Raw genomic sequence first — 22161 nt, 5'->3', positions numbered from 1 at the left:
GAATAATAGCAGTGTGTTTTAAAAAGTGAACAAAGCTCAAAATCCTTAGAATAGCATCTTATTTCTAAACGAACAAATACATTATGAACACTGGACATTCTATTCCAAATCAAAACATGAAGAAAAATGTATCAAATTTGTGTAATTCCGTTACAGAGGAGAATAATATTCTTTACGAACTGAAACATTCACTGTATAAACTAAAAAATGTTTTATGATTTTGCTTTCCTTTGAATCACTGAACTAATATTTAGTTGTATAAGCAGTGTTTCTCAGAACTGTGTTGTGCTGTATGGAGTCCACCAACTTCTGGCATCTGTTACATTCCACAATTCTTCTGTATTTCTTGATTTTGCCCCAGAAACAGCATTTTTATGTCGCCCGAAAGTTTTCTATTGGATTAAGATCCGGGGATTGGGCTGGTCACTTCATAATGTCAATCTTGTTGTCTGGAACCAAGATTTTGCTCATTTATCGGTGTGTTTGGGATCATTGTCTTGTTGAAACCCATTTCAAGGGCTTTCAACATGAACGCTTCAAGTATTTTGATGTATTGAAATTAATCCATGATCCCTGGGATGTGATAAATACAACGAATTGTAACCTCTTCAGCACGGTTTTTTTCAACAATGGGACTTTGTGGGAATTTCTTGCCGATAGCTTAGCTTCACATAGGGGTATATTTATCAAAGAGTGAAGTTAGAGATCTCCACAGTCCGCAGAGTGAAATAACGCCTCTCTCCATTCATTTCTATGGGATTTTAAAAGGCGTTTTTATCAAAGGGTGATAGTGAAAGTTCACCGTTTGGTAAATACGCCTTTAAAAATCCCATAGAAATGAATGGAGAGAGGCGGTATTTCCCTCTGTGGACTGTGGAGATCTCTAACTTCACTCTTTGATAAATCTACCCCAAAGGCGTCTTCTAATTGTAACAGTACTCACAGGTAACTTAACACTTTCTTTGATCTTCCTGGAGCTGGTCATTGGCAGAGTCTTTGCCATATTGGCTATTCTTCTATCCATTCGAATGGTAGTTTTCCAGTTTTCTTTCATGTCTTTAGTTGCCATTTTAAAGCATTTGAGATATTTTAGCTGAGCAGCCTATCTTTCTGCACTTCTTTAAATGTTTTCCCCTCTCCAATCAACTTTTAGAGGGAAATCATGCAAGCAGCACAATATGTCCCTTGGTGCGTTTAAAGGGGCCGCTTTAGGTTTAAAATTAAAAAAAAAATTTAAAAAAATTTAGAAACATAATTTCAACCAAAAACAGTGATTGATCAGGTTAGTGATGTTGAACTGTTAATATTCTAAACACAACTGTACATGTTTCCATATCATTTCCATGGCTGGAATGTAAATGCCTAACAAAGATCTCAGGTCTCAGGATTAACAAGAAATGAAGTAATGATGTGCAATAAATGTAGTAATCTATTTAATATTAAAGAGTTCCTAAACTTTCTTGCATCAGGCTTCAGTTTTGGCGAGTGGCAGTTTAACAACCAGATGGAGGGTCAGTAAGTTTGCTGCCACCAATAGAAAATAAAGGAGGCCGAACCCCAAATCTTTGATGAAGGATTTGGATCAATGTCCAGTCTGAACCCTATTTTGCAGATGGAAATTAGGGAATGGAAGAAGGAAAAGTAAGTCCATGTGGACTGCACCAGGCTCTTGGATTTGGCCAAATCCTGCTGAAAGAGCCTCAGATTTGGCTGAATCTAGGAATTGGGGCATCCCTAAAATAAACACTACAAAGTATACCGATAGCAGTACAGGCCTGACTCCTAAATTAACAACTCCGTAATGTAGATGGTATATACTGTATAATTCAAAAGTGATTGACCCCTCCAGACAGAGTTGCAGCTTTTTGTGCAGGGTATGGGGGCTTCTCAATGGCGTACCTGAAAATCAGACAGGTTGAAAATCCCTTTAGCAAGTATTGTATCAGGAGATCAATAGGATTGTCAGATAGGCAGGGGCGCTTCGCCAATGAGGCGACTTGAGGCTGTTGCCTCAGGCGGCAGCACCCCACTAGGTACCAGGGGTGGCAAAAATGCCGCTACTGGTACTTTAAGAGCTGAATTTTCGGTTTTCAAACAGGAAATTTGACTCTTCTTGCACAGAGAGCGCAGTTAGGCTCCCTGCGCTAGTGCACTGGCCCTCTCTGCCGCCCTCGTGGACCCCCTCAGGCATAAAAAGTTAAGCGCACGGGGAGGGGTGGCGGAGGGGCCAGGATCGCCCCTGCAGATAGGTCTCCATAGGCTTGAAGTATTATCAGTTCAGTGTAAAGGCAGCCAAACTGAGCAGATGTCCGTGTTTAGCGACATTGCAAAACAAGTGGATCTAAGGATATTTGTTTAGCTGACACTGAAGTTGGCTTGAAAAACTGAAGGAAAGCCATAATAACAATGCAACGGTGTACTAAAGAAAACACAAAAGCATGCACTTTACTGTGAACCCTATGTGCTTCAAATATTCTTTTGCTCGCAAATTGATAGTACTGCACTCCAAAATGCATACACATTTTTTTCTAAAAAAGCAAATAAAAACACACTTTCCCCAACTTTATTCAGAAAAGAGAAAAATCCAACAACATAATTTTGTAACAGAAATATGTTCCTATCCTTATAAAAGAAAACAATCAAACACAAAACAAACGCATCGAAATTGGAATCACTATATAAACTGCAGTCTGAGGTTATACACAAATCTATTAACTTAGCCTGTACTTCTGAGAATAAAACTTAAATTACACTCAGTACATTTGTCTTTAAACATTAAAACAAAAAACCCTCATAGTACAAATAGTGGAAATAGGACTTATATTGAACATACCTTAAAATTGCCTATTGTTTTATTTAAGAAATGAAGTTTGTTTTTTGTTAGTCCTTGTACTAAACAGAACAAAATATATTTATCTAAAGTCACAAAACAAACCAGTATTTCAGTGGGAATCTCTCTTTATAATGAGCTGATCCTCATCTAAAATATTTATATTTACAAGTCAAATAACAGTCAAAAATGATTTTCAGCACAAGCCTTAATTAATGAATGGATGTTGAGAAAGTGGATATACTGGCCATTTAAACAGGAAATACACCTTTTTTTTATTTTGAGTAGGTATGCGCCAAATCCCTGAATGAATCCTAATTTGCATATGCAAATTAGGGGTGGGGAGGAAAATCGCATGACTTTTTGTCAAAAAACAAGGAAGTAAAAAATGTTTTCCAACTTCCCACCCCTAATTTGCATATGCAAATTAGGATTCGGTTCAGGATTTGGCCGAATCTTTGGTGAAGGATTCAGGGGTTCGGCTGAATCCAAAATAGTGGATTCAGTGCATCCCTAATTGAAAGCAAGACTGTTACAATCTGCGTGGTGTGCAATTATAATGTCAAACACAAACTGTAAGAGATGCATGCACCAATTAAAAGCAGCGATATAGGTATAATATGTACAAAAGAGAAATAGCTTAAAAAAATACGGACACCAGAAATTAAAACTTATTTTTACAACTTTCATAAGATTGTTTATGCATGCTATTTATAATTTTGCAATAGGTTTTACATTGCCCATCTGATCCCCCATGTTCCTCTATGAGGGGTCTGCCATATTTGTGCAGCAGTAGTCCGTTAGCATTAGAAGCTGTACCTGACAGGTTGAGAAGGGACAGAGAAAATCAGGTTATGGAACTTCAAGTAACAATAACTTACAAAAACAGAACTTTTAGCAAAAAACGATGTCCTCTAGTTACCTTTATGTTTTGAAAAGTAGTAACACCAAGTAACAGGTTTAGAAAATGCTGCGGGCACCTGTAATATCCGTTTATTCACAATTAATATTCAATTGTTTAAATGACAATCCAGCTGTTGAAATGATGTTTCAGTGCCATTGGAGACAAAGGACTGAGGTTGTACTCACTCATCAGATGTGCCGACTATGGGGGCAGTAACATTTTTAGCTTTACACGCTGGTTAAGGCCAGTAAATGGATCAGATAGGCAGGAGGCACATGTTAGAGCAAAATCTTTTTCCTGGCAAAGCCATGCAATGTTCAGGGACATACTGTCCCACACTAAGACTATCGCTTGAGATGGCTGCATAAGGAAAGAAAAGGAAGATGGAGTTTGCAGGGTGGGGGAAGTGAGTAGGTATGGCTGGAGGCAAAAGTGGTTTTAAGAGAAAAAACTGTACACGTATCCATTTAAAAGTAAAGGTATTCATTTTTTATATACAGATGGATTTTTGTTTGCATCACACATCCGAACTATGTATTGCTTAAGAATTCACAGATGTATAACAAAATGACAGGTCATGATATTCAGCTGTACTTTTATCACATAATCTTACACATAGTATATGTAAAAACTTATAAACAAGTAGTAATAAGGTCACTCTGATAATGCCCTAGTCAACCTATGGATTTCTCCCTATTGGAACAGCATCCTCTTGTCTGAGTAAACTAAGGGAGGATTTTGCCCTGAAAATCCGCAGTCAGGGATTTGCCTCATGTGAGCACTGACAGACAGAAACCATGCTTGTGCTTCCTCAAAATACTGTGCATCAAGGCAGACTGCAGTTTTCTCCACTGGTCATGTGACATTGTACCCTTACAGAAGAGTTGAGGACATTGATCTGCTCAGAGCATCTAGTGAAGAATGGTGAAAATGCAGAAGATATAGCAGTTATCTATAAATCTGCAAGCATTTTAGCCTGCATCACTATAATCTGTGATACGAGTCCAGCCCATTATGAAGCAACTGCAGAGAAAAGCAACAGCCATTTTTATATGCTGCCACTCATTTCTGCCAATATTAACCCTGGTGGATTTAAAAGGCAACACAGAAAATTTCCCAGTGCAAATCAGTGTTGGCTGTGTAAATGATTGTTATAAACAAGGAGAGGAGCCAGTGTAGCAAAACACAGGAACTGCCATAATTAATACAATTGCATAAGAAATTATTTTACAGTTTTACTATCAGCCAGTTTCTAAGGAAGTTCTACAGAGAGGCTTTTTGTTCAAAGGACTTTGCCAAGTCCACTCAGTGTAAAATAAAGGTCTCAAACCTCTGGTGCACACACTTTTTATACAGTAGCACCATATCGTTTATACATACAAAATACAGTCTGGTACCAATGTGGCAGATTACTCTACATTTGACAGTCCTGTTGAATTTCAGTTCTAGGCCCAAGAGCTCTGCAGTGAGCAGGGGTGGACTCATTAGTACCGCTGTGAAGTCAGTAGCAGCTCACCTGATCATGCCAGTAATTGCTGAACTGGGAATTTCAGTCCCAGGGTACTAAAGAAATGCAACAATGATAAAATTAGCAAGCCATTCAGTTTCAACAAGTCCACATGTGTAAGTCATTTTTCCAGTAAGTAAATGTAACGCAGTCCCCCCCAGTCACAGTACTGTAGCAAAGATGTACCGGCTCAAAACCAGTCAATGAAACTTGTATTTTCTAGCTGGCTTGAGATTTATATAGGTTTTCTTCATCTCCTCACTTTCAGGCTTCTTTATATCTTTGTAGCGCTCCCCCTTTGTACTAACCACTTGATTATCAATGTACCGAATCATTTTCTTGGGAGCCTGGGGAACAGTAAAACAAAGAGACAGTTAGAAATTACCTAGACAAACAGCTTTAGTTTGTGTTTTCAAATCCCTGCCATAGACTGTAATACCTACGGTGCCCGCTGCTGAGGACTTGGATGACAGACCCGTAGATTTTAAATTTTTTGGGTGAGTCATCTTAAACAAACCCATTTCTGTACCAGCAGAGAGAAAGGTCACTGTAGTTATTGCTCTGTTACAGATAGAGGAGGATTCTATTCAGCATGAGTGACAGGTGCTGGTCTGACTAATCTTGATAAAGAGTGCTGTATATCAATCACAGTGACACGTGACTATAATAAGATGCTTTACACCTACTGTGACTCCATTAAAAAAGCACTGGGTTCATCCCAAAGAAAGGGATCAATATTATTTTACTTATAAGGGCAGACACACACGCGGCAATTCGGGGAGATTTTTCGCCCGGTGACAAATCTCCCTGCCTTCCCTACCTTCCCGTCAGCTAGAATGAAAATTGCCAGCGGGATGGCACTGAGTGGCGGGAAGGCAGTTCAGGGAGATTAGTCGCACCGAAGAAGAGGAGGAGATTTGTCGCCGGACGACTAATATCCCCAAATTCCCGCGTGAGTCTCTGCCCTAAATGTGTGAATTGCACAAACAGGGCTGTCAGCATAATCTGTGGGGCCCCATACAACAATATTTTCTGGACTCCTACAATTAAAGAAAAAAAAAAAAAAAAACATTGGTAGCCCCCATAAATTAAAAAAAAAAAAAAAAACGTTGGCAGCCATGAGTTTAAAAAAAAAAAAAAAAAAAAAGACCATTGGCATTCAGTGGAACTTACCTTTCAAGTTTTCTTGCCTATTTCGGCTTCATTCATTGACTTTGGCTCCTACTTAGGAAACTCAAGGGGGCCCAGCTAATCTAGGAAACACAGCACACCCTGGGCCCCCTTAACACTTAAAGGAACCAAGCCTGGGACGATTGTCCCCTCAGTGCCCCCCTGATGGCGGCCCTGTGCACAAATTGTTTTTAGAGTATGTCTTCAGATTGGCATATTATACTGAACAAATGTATACTTCGAAAACAATATCCTTGCTAAACAAAATAAAAAATGAATAGGGGTCTCAAGGGCCATATATGATTATACTTTAATAGTCTAACAATAAACTCATCTAGTTAATGGCCGTCAAGGTAAAAGCGGAACTATCTCAAAAATTTAAATTTAATATAAGCTTTAGTATACTGAAATAAGAAGTTTTCTAAATACAATCAAATGAAAGTTCTGTACTGTTTCTGAAATAATCAAGTTTATCTTCACTATCACCCTCTCAGCATATTTCTCTCCATTCTCTATTCATGCAGGAGTTGGGTGTCAGTGACAGTTAGATCCAATATAGATCCAATATCTCTTATAGGGGGCTTCCTTTCCTAGCAGATATATTAGAGCTCACTCTATTAAAATCACCAGACATCATGTCTCTCTACATGCAGTATTTGTGCAAAAGGAAGTTATTTTGTTAGATTTTGTTTGTACTGGAATCAGTTATTTGAGTGAGCTCTAATTCATCTCCTTTAAAACAATTTTAAAGTAAAGTGACCAAATAACAACAAATCTGGAACACTTATTAGAGGCACTTTGCTGGGTTTTCTAACGGATTGCATTTAAACTGAATGAAATCAGTAAAGAACTTCTCACATGATCTGGCGACCTTACTTAAAGAGTAATGGGTAAACCAGCTATGATCAGGTGACCGCACTCAGGCCAAAATTGTCCAGCCGCAGGAAGCAACTGATGCAAAATGTGCCCTTACTCTAAATACAGCCCTGGTCAAGTGTGGTATTCAGCTTGGTAAGGTAATGCTTTCAATCTATCAATGCAGTGCCCAGAGGCCATTTCTGCAGTCATTTTACTGGCAAGTCTGCAGTTAATGGAGTGATCATTGGACATATTTGCAGTGGTCTTACTGGCAAGTCTGGTATTTTTTTTTTAAAATGTTATGCATGTGCTTCATTAGTTCTCCAAGGTAGAAGGGGACCCCCATGTTTGTCTGCAGGGGGCCACCCCAAAATCTAGTTACGCCACTGGTGCTGGACCTAAGGACAAATATATTGCGTTTGAAATGCTTCTCTCCACCTGCGCATTTTAGTGAATCACAAAGCAGTGGATCCTCTCTAATCAGCAGCTTCCTGTAGTTGCCTGCTAGCACAGCCTACCTTATGCCCCTTCCATTCACCAGTGAAGGCAAAGAGGGGTACCCCTTGGATTTAACCATATAAACATCTCATCTCTCTTAGAGTCGTTGCACATGTATTAGTTTTTTTTTTACTGGTCTGCATAATGCCCTGTATTGCCGCTGACCTGCATAAATGTACTGTATACTTGGATGATTACATGAAGTCCAATTTAGACATTTTTCTTTTCATTTTTCAGTAAAAACCTGACTCCCGAATTAGTAAGGGTTATAGCTAGTTAATGCCACAAACCAGACTTTACTATTTAGTCCTAAATAAATTAACCTAGAGAAACATTTAGTTAGACCGAAGGCTGTTTGTGGCATCCATACCTTAGTCACAATTTATTATTATTATGATAATTCACCTTTAAGTTAACTTTTAGTATGTTATACAGTGGCTTATTCTAAGCAACTTTTCAATTGGTCTTTATTATTTTTTTTTAATGATTTGCCTTTTTCTTCTAATTCTTTCCAGCTTTCAAATGAGGGCCACTGACCCCATCTAAAAAACAAATGCTCTGTAAGGCTACAAATGTAGTTACTTTTTATTAATCATCTTTCTATTCAGGCCGCTCCTATTCATATTCCAGGTGCTTATTCAAATCAGTGCATGGTTGCTAGGGTCATGTGGGCCTTAGCAACCAAACTGGAGAGCTGCTGAATAAAAAGCTAAATAACTCAAAAAACTACATAATTAAAAATGGAAACCAATTGCAAATTGTCACAAAATATCCCTCTTTACATCATACTAAAAGTTAATTCAAAGGTAAACAACTCCTTTAACATGTATTTATATAACACCAACATATGTACAATAAATGGGTATATACATTAAACAATAATACATACAAAACATACAATAACCAGCACAAGGGATAACGAGGGGCCTGCCTAAAAGCTTACAATCTAAAAGAGAAAATCTTGTTAGAAGCAATAGCTCACCTCTTTTGGTGCAACAGGTCTGTAGGTTTTTTTGTCATCTTCTGTGTCCACCAGCATGTATCTTAAATAGGAGAAGATTTTTTTCAGCCTAATATAATGGATCTGTAGTGCACTGCTGGAAACTGTACTTCACATGAGATATATAGATACATATTTCTAGCCATTTTTGTCTTGTAATCTTTCATTTAACTGTGCTGGTTCTGCTCAAGCAAGATAAACAATCATACTCATCTTTCCTATTACTCCAACAAAAATAATAAAACTGTTCAAGGAGTTTAAAATCCCATGCACCCCAGTATGAAACCCAATAGCTGTATATAGAATTTTTTTTAAATTACTGATTGGTTTAACATATTAGGTGCTGGATGCTAGCCCCTGCAAACATATCACCATCCTGTATTATTTAGCAGAGCATCTCTACTCTCATATCTACTTTCAGGTTTATGTGTTACATTCTGTAATCCTTCAAAATATTTGTAAACGAATACAGTATGGAAAATATAAAGCATGTTAATTCTTACTTTTGTAAAATAAAGTCTTTTAGATCATCTGTTTTTGGAGCTCCTTGCAAATCCTGAAATTATTTGAAAACCTAATAAATATTTTAGGAAATCAGATTATACAGACTTTAAACAATAAAACCAAACAGATTTTAGCTGAGTTCAGTAACATATTCCTCTCACACTGTATGACTGTACAAAACTGATCAAAGTCTTAATGACATGTATTAATCCCATTATGCCAAGGGAATATTAACTTCTTTGCAATGAGAACAGATACTTCCAAAGTTTTATGAATGTGCAAAATGTTATTGGCCTGGTCACAAGAAACTCATTTAGATTTGGAAATTTGATGTGTGTTATGTCCCTACAGTAGGATATGTCTTTACATTAGGAAGCAAGCCAATTACAAACATGAAACATCAGCATGTTATAATTTTACAGCCAGTCACGTTAATTCCCCCTATTCAATGGTACAATTACATTGATACTTACCTTTGATCCAGAATGATTGTCAGCAATCACCTTTCCATCCACAATAATCTGTACTGCATCTTCCAAGTCCCCCTTTGCCATAGATAGGGCTGTCTGAGCTTGGCTTACAGTGCATGATGGGAAGATTTCCAGGAGCAGATCAATGCCGTTTTTAGCATCATCTTTTTCCTTGAGAAGAAAATGAGTACTATGTGACATCATGCCATGGATAATAAATGTCTAACTATAGCTGCTGTACTGTACCTGCAAATGTTACAAACACTGTTTTACTAAGAAAATATATTTCTTATATGAATGGGGTATTATATCTCTTAAACCCTGAATAAAAGATAACAGCTTTGTACAAAAACGTCCCTTTGCTACATTTATTAAAGCAGTCATACTGCTGTCTTCAGCAGACTTTTGCCATAAATTACAAGAGCAACATTACTGATTGTTCATTGGCGACATTAATTAGCACACATTTATGAAGTCCTACATATTCTGCATTATTCTGAATTATTACTTGACCAAAAGCCCTAGACACATTCAAAAGTCCCAAAATTGGCTGAAACCTGTTACAAAATATTATACTCACTCACATAGTTTAACTATTGTTTGGATAAGGCTTTGATTTCCAGTGGATATATTTTGGATAGTGAGGATAATAATGGATGGGCATGGTACAAGCCATGCTGCAGCAAAGACTAGAGTAACACACAACGCTTTGCTATATACGGGTACCATGATATCATATTAGGGATGCACGGTTTGGGATTTGGCCAGAATTCTGCCTTTTTCAGCAGGATTCGGGCGAATCCTTCTGCCTGACCAAACCGAATTCAAATCCTAATTTGCATATGCAAACTAGGGATGGGGAGCGAAATCACGTGACTTTTTGTCACAAAACAAGGAAGCAAAAAATGTTTTCCCCTTCCCATCCCTAATTTGCATATTCAAATTAGGATTCAGTTTGGTATTCAGCCGAATCTTTCGCAAAGTATTCGGGGGTTCGGCCAAATCCAAAATAGTGGATTCGATGCATCACTATATCATACATAGGTATATGGTGCTAGCGAGTCTGCATACTGGAATAATCACACTTATTTTACTCAGTACCTGTGCCACTGCTCCTTCTAATGGTTCTGTTTCAATTTTTTTGCTGGATTCCGTGCTGGAAGATGTAGGTGTCATAAATGAAACTTCAGCAGTAGGTTTAGAAGAAACATTTTCTTGGGGGGGAAAAAAAAACATAGTATTAACCAAATCTGTAATTTTTCTTCTATGTGATAATATATCAGTGTTTATGCTTGCCCCCCTTAAAAATATGTTATCAGGCTTCAAATTCAAGGACAACTGACTGCTTCCTTAGTTTTTACTGAATAAAATTGTCAAATCTATACCTCCAGTTTCTTCCTTTCCAGGTCACACATCATTAGCTACTTTATATACCCAAAAATGAGAAAACATCAAACGTCAAAGAGAATAAAGAGAGTAAAGGCAACACATACTGACAGATTAGTAAAAATACACCTACACTGAGCCACAGGAAAAACTAACTGACACAGGTAAAGGTGGCTGTACAACGGCAGATTTAAGATGCTAATTCGTGTCCTTTAGAATAATTTGTTTTATCTGCCAGTGTATGGGGCCCTCTGATGGGCCTCCCAGACGAATAGCTAACCAAAAGTCGGGCAGATCTCGATCAGGAAGGTTTGATTTTCCCGATCGAGGACCACATCGGCTAGTTGATGCGGTCCTCAACCCGTAAACTAGTATGCCTGTCACTGTTATCAGATCATTTGGCTGTAGGGCCGAACTATCAGATTAACCCAATATCACCCGAACTTTTGGTGAGCATATAAGGGGGAAATATCCAGTCATTTGACAACCATGCCAAACGAGCATATCTTATAGCGTATGGCACCTTAAGCCACACCAACTGCCATTCACGAATAAAGGTCAGCTAATGATCACCGTAGTGGTAGTAGTAGTTATACTGAATCTACTTTTTTATTCCAGGGAGCACAACTGAATGTGCTTCATTTCGGTTGGTGTGGTTTCCATTAACGCTAGCTGTTCTGAGAATGAGTTCTATATTCCTGTTCTTTTTAGCACTGCTTCTTCATAAGAATCAGCAAATAAAGTAAGTTTGGTTAATTTACTACACATCCAGTAGTTGGAGTCTGCATGGGTAATTTGGCTAAATAGTCTCACTCTCACTGTCTCTTACAAACAGTTTGTATTTTACTTGTAATTGTAAAATACACAAACCTACCTTTGCCACGTGCTTCACTCAACCTCCTCGAGAGTTCAAACAACATATCGTATACTTTCCCACTGCAAATATAGTAAGAATTTTGTCAAGATGGTAACAGAAGGAAAAATATGAATTTTGATTACTAAGGCAATGCCCTTCTAAAATGTAAAAGTCTTTTTAGAAAGTCAGCAATTACAATATTAATCCCTTCTTATTAAAAAAAAAAGTCTGAAAATAAAAATTTGTAAGGAGGTTCACAGTGTTGGCTCAACTGCAAAAAATTAGCAAATATACCAATGCTTCTAGAACATGGATGCTGGATCTCCCCTAAATGAATAAAAAGATGTGATGTTTTTGTGCTAGAAGCTTTGGGTTGAGAATGCTTGTGTTCCTATTTTTCTATATTTAGAAAGTTACCATCAGATGAGGTGTTTAGTCCTCCAGTGCTATCTCCCTGGGGGAGAAAACATTGATCCGCTTTCCTCCGCCCTGACATCATTGCCATGGACAGTCACTAAATCTACTTGTTAGTGCACAGATGGGATGAATCTTGGTGCAAAAATGCATACTTTTGCATGAGGAAGCGAATCTGCATTTCTCCAGAGGAGAAAACGCCCTTTCCTGACATTATAAAAGCATCCTCAGTGCCTTCTAATGCTTTATAACTAGGGATGCACCGAATCCAGGATTCGGTTCGGGATTTGGCCAGGATTCGGCCTTTTTCAACAAGATTCAGATCCGGCCGAACCAAATTTGCATATGCAAATTAGGGGTGGGGAGGGAACTCGCGTGACTTTTTGTCACAAAACAAGGAAGTAAAAACGGTTTTCCCCTTCCCACCCCTAATTTGCATATGCAAATTAGGATTCGGTTCGGTATTCGGCCGAATCTTTTGCAAAGGATTCGGGGGATCGGCCAAATCCAAAATAGTGGATTCGGTGCACCCCTATTTATGACTTACAGTAGAAGGTATATGCTCTATATAACAGTTTAGTTCTAAGAATCCCCCTAAATGTCACCCAAACAGAGCAAAAAGTGCTCAGTCACCCACCAATCACTTGACTGAATGGCAGTCTGAAAGCACCTCTGCACATCCCTAGCAGTTAGTGCTAATAAATCGGCAGTCAGACACTGCATCTATGTAAAATGTAAATTAAAAAATATATATTTAAATATAAATTTCAATGTCTGAGAAAAAAAAATCACAGCATATTGATGAAAATTTACCTGCTAATTTCAGAAAATCCTGGAATATAAGCCTCCAGCATTTCTACAAAAGATTCCATTTCAAAATCTTCTTCTGATGAGTTCTGAGACCCCAGCTCTTCCAAGACTCCAGTGGCATAGGCATAAAACACTTCATCCAGTGCACTAAATGAGTAGAAAAGCACATGCAGAAAAATCAGTTCGTAACAAAATCTGGTTATTCTTTGCATTTCTTAGCATTGAACGAATGGCACCTTACAGAATCACTGCACTGAGCAATACACTCTTGTAAATAATGGCTGGTCTCATCACCCACCTTGGAATTCTCTCCAGTTTCCTTTACTTGACATTGGGCATGCAGAGATAATAAAAGGGCCACATATTATCAGATGATGGAGGGCAACCAGACTGTATTTCTTTGAATTATTTTAAATTATTTTATTTTTTGTTCAGCAGCTTTCTAGTTTGCATTTTCAGCAGTTCTCTGGTTGCCAGGGTACAATTTACCATTGCAACCAGACAATGGTTTGAAAGAGACTGAAACATTAACAGGACAGGCCTTAAATGAACAATAAATAAAACAAATATAATAAAATTAATTTTTCAGTGACTCCCATTTGAAAGCTAGAAATAGGAGGAAGGGGACTTAAAGGGGAAGCAAAAGAGTTGAGGAACTTCACAGCATGGCTCTTCAATGTAATATATTTACATCTTACGGGAAGATTTATCAAAATGTGAGTTTGGAGCTTAATAAAATAAATTAAAACTCACCATGTTCTTTTAGAACTGTATTTATTAAATGTGAGTTCTAACTTTCACCAATTGATAAATACATTTCCCATAGGAATGAATAGAACTTGGGTGAGTTTTTATTTATTAAGCTCCAAACTCACATTTTGATAAATCTACCCCTAAGCTGTAAATACATTATATTGAAGAGCCATGCTGTGAAACTCTAAACTTACATTTTGATAAATCTGCCCCTTATTGTAAAGCACTGCAAAATATGGTGGCACTTAATAAATATGTTTAACAAGTATCACAATAATCTGCAGCATTATGCTATTATACTGACAGTGAAGATGTTTTTGAGAATAATGTCACTTAACGCATTCACTGCTGCAGATAAGTATCAAAAAACTGCCCCTACCTGAGGTCAGCATGGGGGATATGACATTGTATGAAGCCTGTAAGGGATTCACGGATGATTTTCTCGAGAGCCATGCTCCTTGCGTCCTGTTCTGTTGTGCAACAAGAAATTACAGCAAATATTTATAAAATATTTAGCTGCAGCAAAAATAAGTACCAGTTACTGATGAGCAGCCAGCTGCTAAAAAATTACCAGCCCATGGAGCAGTAAATATAGCCTTTCAAGCATGTTCTTTCTAAGTGACGGGGAAAATAAAAACAAAAAGCGAAGCTCAGGTGGAGTTCAAGAAACAGGATAGAGAAATACTTTGTGCCAGAAAGCAGAATGGTTTAGAATAGCAGCATTTTCTTCTGGTCAATTTTTCAATCATACATTACAGGGATCTAAGAAGGGATCTTTCCATTATTTGGATCACCATAACTTAAGTCTACTAAAAATCATTTAAACATAAAATAAACCCAATATGATTGTTTTGCCACCAATATGGATTCATGCAGTTTAGTTAACATCAGATACAAGGAACTGTTTTATTATAACAGAGATAAAAGATATCATTTAGAAAATTAAAACTTCTGCTTAAATGGATTCTATGGGAGATGGCCTTCCCATAATGTTAAGCTTTCTGTATAACAGGTTTCTGGATAAGGGATCCCACACCTGTACAATTACAGAATGTTGGTGTGTAGCACTCAAAAGCTATAGAAACTGTAAAAGACAAGATTCTGTATGAGGCATAACACAAAGGATATATGCTATATGTAATTCTGTAGTCACAGCTACCCTGCAACACTAAATTTAACACTATAACAGGCCTATAGCCACAAAAGGCTCTATACTGCAACATCAGTAAGCATGCCATAACAGCTGCTAAATTCATACTACAAATAAATATACTGCAATACTAGGCTACAATGCAACAACAATAAAAGCTACGCCAATTCCTACAATGAAATACTGTACCTTAAGCTCCAGTAGTTAAACCATACATGGAGCCAGTCGTAGCTATAGTAGTTAAAGAAGAAGTAAAGTAAAATTGTAGGCACCCCCAGTGATTATAAACATGTACCTGATACCCTGGGCCAGAGCTCGTTTGCTAAAACCTGCACTGGCCTGGAGTTCTTCTGTAGGAATACCATGGAGCCATAATCTTCTTCAGATTTTTCATTCTTTGATGGCCCTGAGCTGGCGCATGCACAGTAGATTCGGTTTTTCACTATATTGTGCATGTACCAGCCCAGAAGAGAACAAGAGGAAGCATAAGTGGAATTCATGCTGCTCCTACAAAAGTACCCTGGTCCAGTGCTTGAAGCAACATAGGCTGCCATCCAGAAAAAAGGTTTTCAGGGAAGGTCTTGCTTATTGATGCAATACAATGCAAAACCATGTTCAGCAGTGCTCTGTAGTGCTCAGCTGCTGAACTGGCCTTCCTGCAGTCCTGACCTGTCACTCATTGAAAACATTTGGAGCATTATGAAATTAAAATGCAACAAAGGAGACCCACGAGCAGCTGAAACTCTGTATCACAGCAATAGGTCTCCTTAGTTCCCAATTGTTTACAAAGTGTTGTTAAGGCTAGGGCCAGACAAGGACAAAATTCCTTAACAGTTACAAAGTGGTGTTAAGGGCAGACAAGGCCGAAACTCCCAAACGGTTACAAATTTGTTAAGGCTAGGGCCAGACAAGGCCAAACTCAGTCTGCTGAAATCTGCCGAGCGATTTTAGCCCCGACCACTAGCAAACTCCTCTTCTGTGTTGGCATCTGGAATCTTTTTGTCAGCACGAACACAGAGAAGAAACGCAAGACTTTGTATAGGACAACAATATTTGCCCCAGAGCCAAACCAAGGCTTATTTGCATAAAATCCTATTCTATTTATTTACATTTTACCCAGTGTCCCAACTTTTTTTGAAACATGGTTATGCTTATAATTTATATGGTAATGTCAAAAAACTGTAACTTAATACACTGGAAAGATAATACATTATTAGCTTGTAAAAATTTTGCAGTATATTGTAATGACAATAATATAGATTTGGAATTGAAATTATAATCATAGAATCAAGATATTATTATATGAATGAAGTGCTAGAGTCTTGGCAAATATCTGGCAATAGAATAGCATTATAAATAATGATGAACATCAGATATCCCCACAATATTAATATTCTGATTAATATTCACTATGATAATGGTGAGCTGTGATACACATATTAAAATACAGAATAGCAGCAAGATAGCATAAGTAAAGATGTACAGCAGACACACAGTATTAATATACTTCATAACAACAAAACAAAAATAGCATCAAAGTTAATGACATACTACAGATTTGCTAAGTAGTAGCAAGACAACTGTTACAATGGTGAGCTGCAACAAAATACACAGTATTAACATACAGTGAGATGTACAGTATTAAAGGATAAGTAAACCTTAAAAATAAGTTGATGAGGGTGCTAGTCTAAGCACTTTTGCAATGTACATTCATTTTTTTTTTTAAGATTCCAAGATACATGTACTGTTAATATGAATTTGTTTCTTTCCAACCAGTCTGACCACCAAGTAGTCAAGGAAGTAAATGTATCCCATAATATCTTGAAATCTAAAAAGGTTTACTTATCCTATAAATAAAGAATAATGCAAGCCAGCGCTTTCCACATAAAGGAACTAGACTAGTGATGGGCGAATCTGACCAGCTTTGCCAAAAATTCGTGAAATGGTGAAAAATTCCCCAAATGCATTGAAGTCAATGGGCAACAATTTTTTTTTATCACCCATTGGAGTCTATGGGCAGCTATTTTGCTGCAAAACCTGCCGCAAAATTTTGCTCACCACTACTTGACACAATATAGTAATCTGCTGCAAAAAGCAGTCTGTAATATTAACAGTAGTAATAATGTATTACATTTTAAAAAGGCACCATTGTGTTGCTGAGTAACAATCCGATAGCACCATGCACAATGATGCTGTAGAGATGCACAATGTATATACCATTGAAAAATATAGTTTTGAGAATGTTAAACTTACATACACAGTATATATATATATATATATATATATATATATATATATATATATATATATATATATATATATATATATATATATATATATATATATATATATATATATATAGTAACTAAAGAGGAGTTATACACAATGCTACTTTAGTCAGTAAACATAATTGCAGAGCTGCATCCCATATTAATATGTAACATAATAACTATGATGAATTTCAGAATCATTCACCCAGTATTAGTATGGAGTAATTGCAACATTGTAGTAGATAAAAACTCCTGAAGAGTTGGCAGTATCCATTTACTGAGTAGCTGCAACAAGTAGCATTAATGAAATGTGGCAAAATGAATATACGATGTAGCTGTAACACAGTAACTTTAGATGCACACTCAGGGGCCTAGTTATCATACTGTGTAAAACAATTAACAGGAGAGAAACTGTGGAAAAAGCTGTGTAAAATAAACGGGGAATGCATGATCGTGTTTTATTTCACTCCATTATGTTACAGCACTTCAGACTTTTCATAATGCAATGGGAAAAATCAAGCAGTAAGTGCTGGCAGAAAAAAAATACATGGAAAAAATATGGAAAACACAGCAATGGATGAACGCCATATTTTACCTACAGCATTTTCAAATACTGTAGCTACTTTACACCAGAATTTTGCATAGAGGTAAACAATGGCTGAAAATAATTCACATTTCCTGGTTAATTATAGTGTATTTTGTCACCTTTTTTTCAACACATCATTATAAATATATAGGCCCCTAAGTAACTTCAACATTGTAACAATGATGAACCGCAGAGTTAGTTACTGCATAGTAACAACCTGCAGAGATGTGCATGCATTTTTTTTCATATACTGACTTTTTCCCATCCTCTGGGTATAATAGATCCCAAAAAATTTGAGTATTTTTTACCCTCCCTCCAAAAATTCGGATTTTATAGTGAAAAAAAAAAACACAAATGGAGCAAAGGAGTCACATAAATCCCTTGGAGAACCACATCAAGCAGTGCCCCCCACTGGATTCAAAACAGTGTTTGTTTTATCTTAGACTTGGTAGTATCACTCATGGACACATAGGGAAAAGGTTCTGTGACACTGCTAGTGCCTCTAACTTGCCAACAGGTATAAAGAATAGCATTGCTATTTGCAGTCTACCACCGTTTTCTCTTTGAGAATTTTCACACCAGTTTTTTTCTTCCCAGCTGAAAATGCTGTATAGTGAACTCGTCAAAATGGCAGTAAGGGCAATTTTGATACAATTGTTGCCTGGAAATTAGCAAAAATCATCCATGTTGGTAGTTTGACACAAATACCTATAGCCATGAATAAGAATTAGTAGAGAGCAATTTTCAGGGTTTAGAATTAACCTAAGAAGTCACCCAAAAAGTGCCTTGCGTGCCACAGGCCTATTAAGAAATTCCAAAAAAAGGTAGGAGTGATTAATAGCAAACTGTGTATTTAAATATATGTAATAGTATACATTTAAATAAGTACTTTATCTTTATATTAGCTTTTAGTATGATGTAGATTGTGTTTATTTACTATCTTTTGTATGGTATTTGAATTATTAAGCTTTTTGTTTGATTTCCAGCAGCTATCTGGCAGTGCTTTAAATGAAAGACTGGAATAAAAATAGAAGAGCCCTAAATAGAAAGATAAACAAGAAACAATAACACTGTAGCCTTCCAGAGCAGGAGCTCTGCAATCAGGGTTAGTATCCCCCATTTGAAATTCATGAGGAGGCAGAAGACAAGGACAAATAATTCAGAAAAGCTAAGAAATAAAAATAAAAGAAAAACTTTAAAACTTGCTTAGGATATATAAGTCTATAATATTCTAAACTTTATTTACAGGAAAGTATCTTCCTTTAATGAGCCAAACAATAATAATTTTGAGGTATTATATAGTGAATAAAGTACCCCCTCTTGTAAAATATAAGGATATTTTAAGTTACCGAGGAGTTCCATGACCATATAAAAGCACGAGGCCAAAGGCCGAGTTTTTTTATACAGGTCATGGAACTCCGAGGTAACTTCTAATATCCTCATATTTTGCAACTGGGGGTACTTTATTTATTATAATACACAAATTTCAGCGAGTCATATGACAGAAATGACATCAGAACTCATCGTTTATCACTGATGACATCAGAACTCACCGTTTATAAGGATATAATTTACAAGATATTCATGGTATTTGTGCATTATAATTATATACTGTATATTAATATCATTTTTGTATTACAGGACAATCCCTCATAATTATAACTATCCTCTGCCCTGGGACAGTACTCTTGTTGGTTCGTAAATGCAGTGGCTTGCTGCACTGTTCTATGATGCACCATACTGCAACCTTTTTTCTTTCCCTAGGGATCCCTTGCAGTTCTCCCGCATAGAGCCCATGTTTATGTGAGTGAAAAACTGAATTGAAAAATCTGAACAGCACATGCACATCACAGCCTCAATGGATCCCTGGCAATTGGTAACAGTGGTACAGCACTCATTAGAATAGCAACCTGGGAAGGCATGTTTTTATGTGAAGACAAGCACCAATCAGGAGTCTAAGGCTATCACTTATAATCACTGGGGGTGTCTAACAAATGAGTACCCATGTAACTAAATATACTTCCTTAAAGGGCATCTATCATTAAACTTTTCCCTAGAACTGGTTTAAAGAGTGATTAGAAACAATGGTATCTTTTTCAAGAATTATGCCTCAACAAGTATTGTGCCCTGTGCATTAGGAGCACATTTCTGACGTGTGCGGCCATGATGCAGCACAGCATACTGAGAGAGTGTCCTGATTGGCTCAGTAGAAAGGGCGACTGAGTAAACCAGCTCAATATGCACGTGTGTTCCAGCATGGCCACTCCTACCAGAAGCTTGCCCCCATCCAGAGTGCAGTCTCTAATAGTTTTTAGAGGAAGAAACGGTATCAATGTGTGCCCTTTAAAAAAAAAGGAATGCAGTTAATATTGATTCAGTTAGCTAATAAAGTTGCAGTATTTAACCTGTGGTTAGTCCTGATGAACATAAAGAATTTATAGAAACTGCTAAATATGCAAAAAAAATCATAATTAAACTAAAGCAAATTATTCATTCTAACCCCCAATCTGGGTTCACAAAGCAACATTTTACGTTTAATCTGGGTCCCATCCATAGAAAGCTGACAAACCCCAATAAAAAGTGCATGACTTTATAGGGGACACATTGTATCATCCAAATCTCCTAGTTTATATGCCCCCCGTCCTGTATACGTATAGTGCCCCTTAAAAATGGTTTAAATTGCATTTTACCTCTTAAAAATGTAATTATATCAGAGCTGCAGAGACATCCTCTTTGCTCTGCGTCTGAAATGAGAGCTGGTGTGAGCTTTTGTTCTCCTACAGGAAATGGTCATAGCTTTGAGTGACATGTAAGCAAAAACAACCCAAGTCCCGCCCCCTGTCTCTCTGCTCCTACCAACCAAACTGCTTTAGGAATTTCCTGCTCGTGCTTTTTAGCTGAGCTGCAGCTTCACCCAAATGCAAAAGTTCTATTTTGTACACATAATTCTGTATTAGCTCTCAGATCTCTGTGGCATAGACATGGACAGGGGAGCATGGGGCCCTTCAAGTAAGGCAGGAACTAGAGCCTCAGATCCTTATAATGGTGTTTACAGTGTCAGCAACGTTTGATTCTCTATATCACTCTGGATTACACTGCAAGTCTCTCTCACAGCTGCAGTCTGACTGATCCACAGCCTGGTCACATGGTGCTGTGTGAGGGAGAGATGGTGAATAAATTTCTGTGTGAGTGGAAGGTGGAAGGTGTATTTGTGAGAGTGACTTTTTGTGTGTGATTGTGCATTTTTGTGCTGAACATGGCTACCTGTAGCTGCTGTACCGAGGAAACTTACCAAATAACAGTGTAGAGCTGTTGCCTTTTTTTTTTGGTCAAATGTTTTTTGGACTTTGGCAGTGATGATGTTACACGCATGTGTAACCTTTCCTGAAGCCAAAGATTCTGCACTGCGCATACATGCATCACTGCTGACGTCTGAAATGTTCTGTGTGTTCCAAACCAATCACGGGAGACCAGGGGCAAAGCCAAAATGTGATCATTCCCCCAAAAATTTGGGAGGGGGGGGAGTTTGACAGCTCTGACTGTGTGTGCTCTAGAGAAACAAAGTAGAGAGGTGCACACCCTAAGTTTAAAATACAAGGTGCTAATCCATGGGAGGCTCCCCATGTGGGTCTCCAGGACTAATATAACGAAAAACGGATTGCACACTTGATTTAGAAAAATCATAAACAAAATTAATTAATCAAAAAAAGAAGGTTACAAAAAATACAAAAACAAATGGTGAGCCCAAGTGTTTCGACCAGAGCGGTCTTCCTCAGGGGCACAAATAATAAATAATGAAAAAAGAAAAAGGCCCTTTCTTCTTTGTATTTTTTGTAACCTTCTTTTGTTTATGATTTTTCTAAACCGAGTGTGCAATCCGTTCTTCGTTTTCTGACTGTGTGAGCTCCTCTGTATTATATATTATTATATAAAGTGCCAACCCCTATGGGATTAAATGAGAGCCTCCGTATGCATATGTTTATATGATACCTAGTGAAAAGTTATCTCAGCAGATTTTAGCACCTCTTACAAGGTAATGATGTATGAAATATGCATACCTATACCCTGTTAGTGAGGTAATCAAGATAGTAATTCCATTAAACATCCCCTTATATAGTAAGGACATAGCAAAGCTGTGTATGGCCAGCTGTATTCAACTGAGCTGGGTTTATTTAGCCTGACAGTGTTACAGGAT

The 22161-nt window shown here is 37.4% G+C and overlaps 1 protein-coding gene across 1 annotated transcript; it reads right to left on the bottom strand.

The window, feature by feature from the left end:
* Positions 1-3446: 3446 nt before the first annotated feature.
* cuedc2.S (CUE domain containing 2 S homeolog) lies at positions 3447-20719 on the bottom strand (the record flags this gene model as incomplete). The annotated part of the gene is given in 9 exon segments (NM_001088775.1): positions 3447-5588; positions 8750-8810; positions 9271-9323; positions 9745-9912; positions 10843-10955; positions 12002-12063; positions 13211-13354; positions 14340-14430; positions 20657-20719. Coding segments are annotated over 8 exon segments (822 nt in total). The 3' UTR covers positions 3447-5441.
* Between the last annotated feature and the right edge of the window lie 1442 nt (positions 20720-22161).

Source organism: Xenopus laevis, chromosome 7S, assembly GCF_017654675.1.
Source record: "Xenopus laevis strain J_2021 chromosome 7S, Xenopus_laevis_v10.1, whole genome shotgun sequence".
NCBI classification, from domain to species: Eukaryota; Metazoa; Chordata; class Amphibia; order Anura; family Pipidae; genus Xenopus; species Xenopus laevis.
Note: the sequence above shows the minus strand (reverse complement) of the source record. Positions and strands in the feature narration are given on the sequence as shown.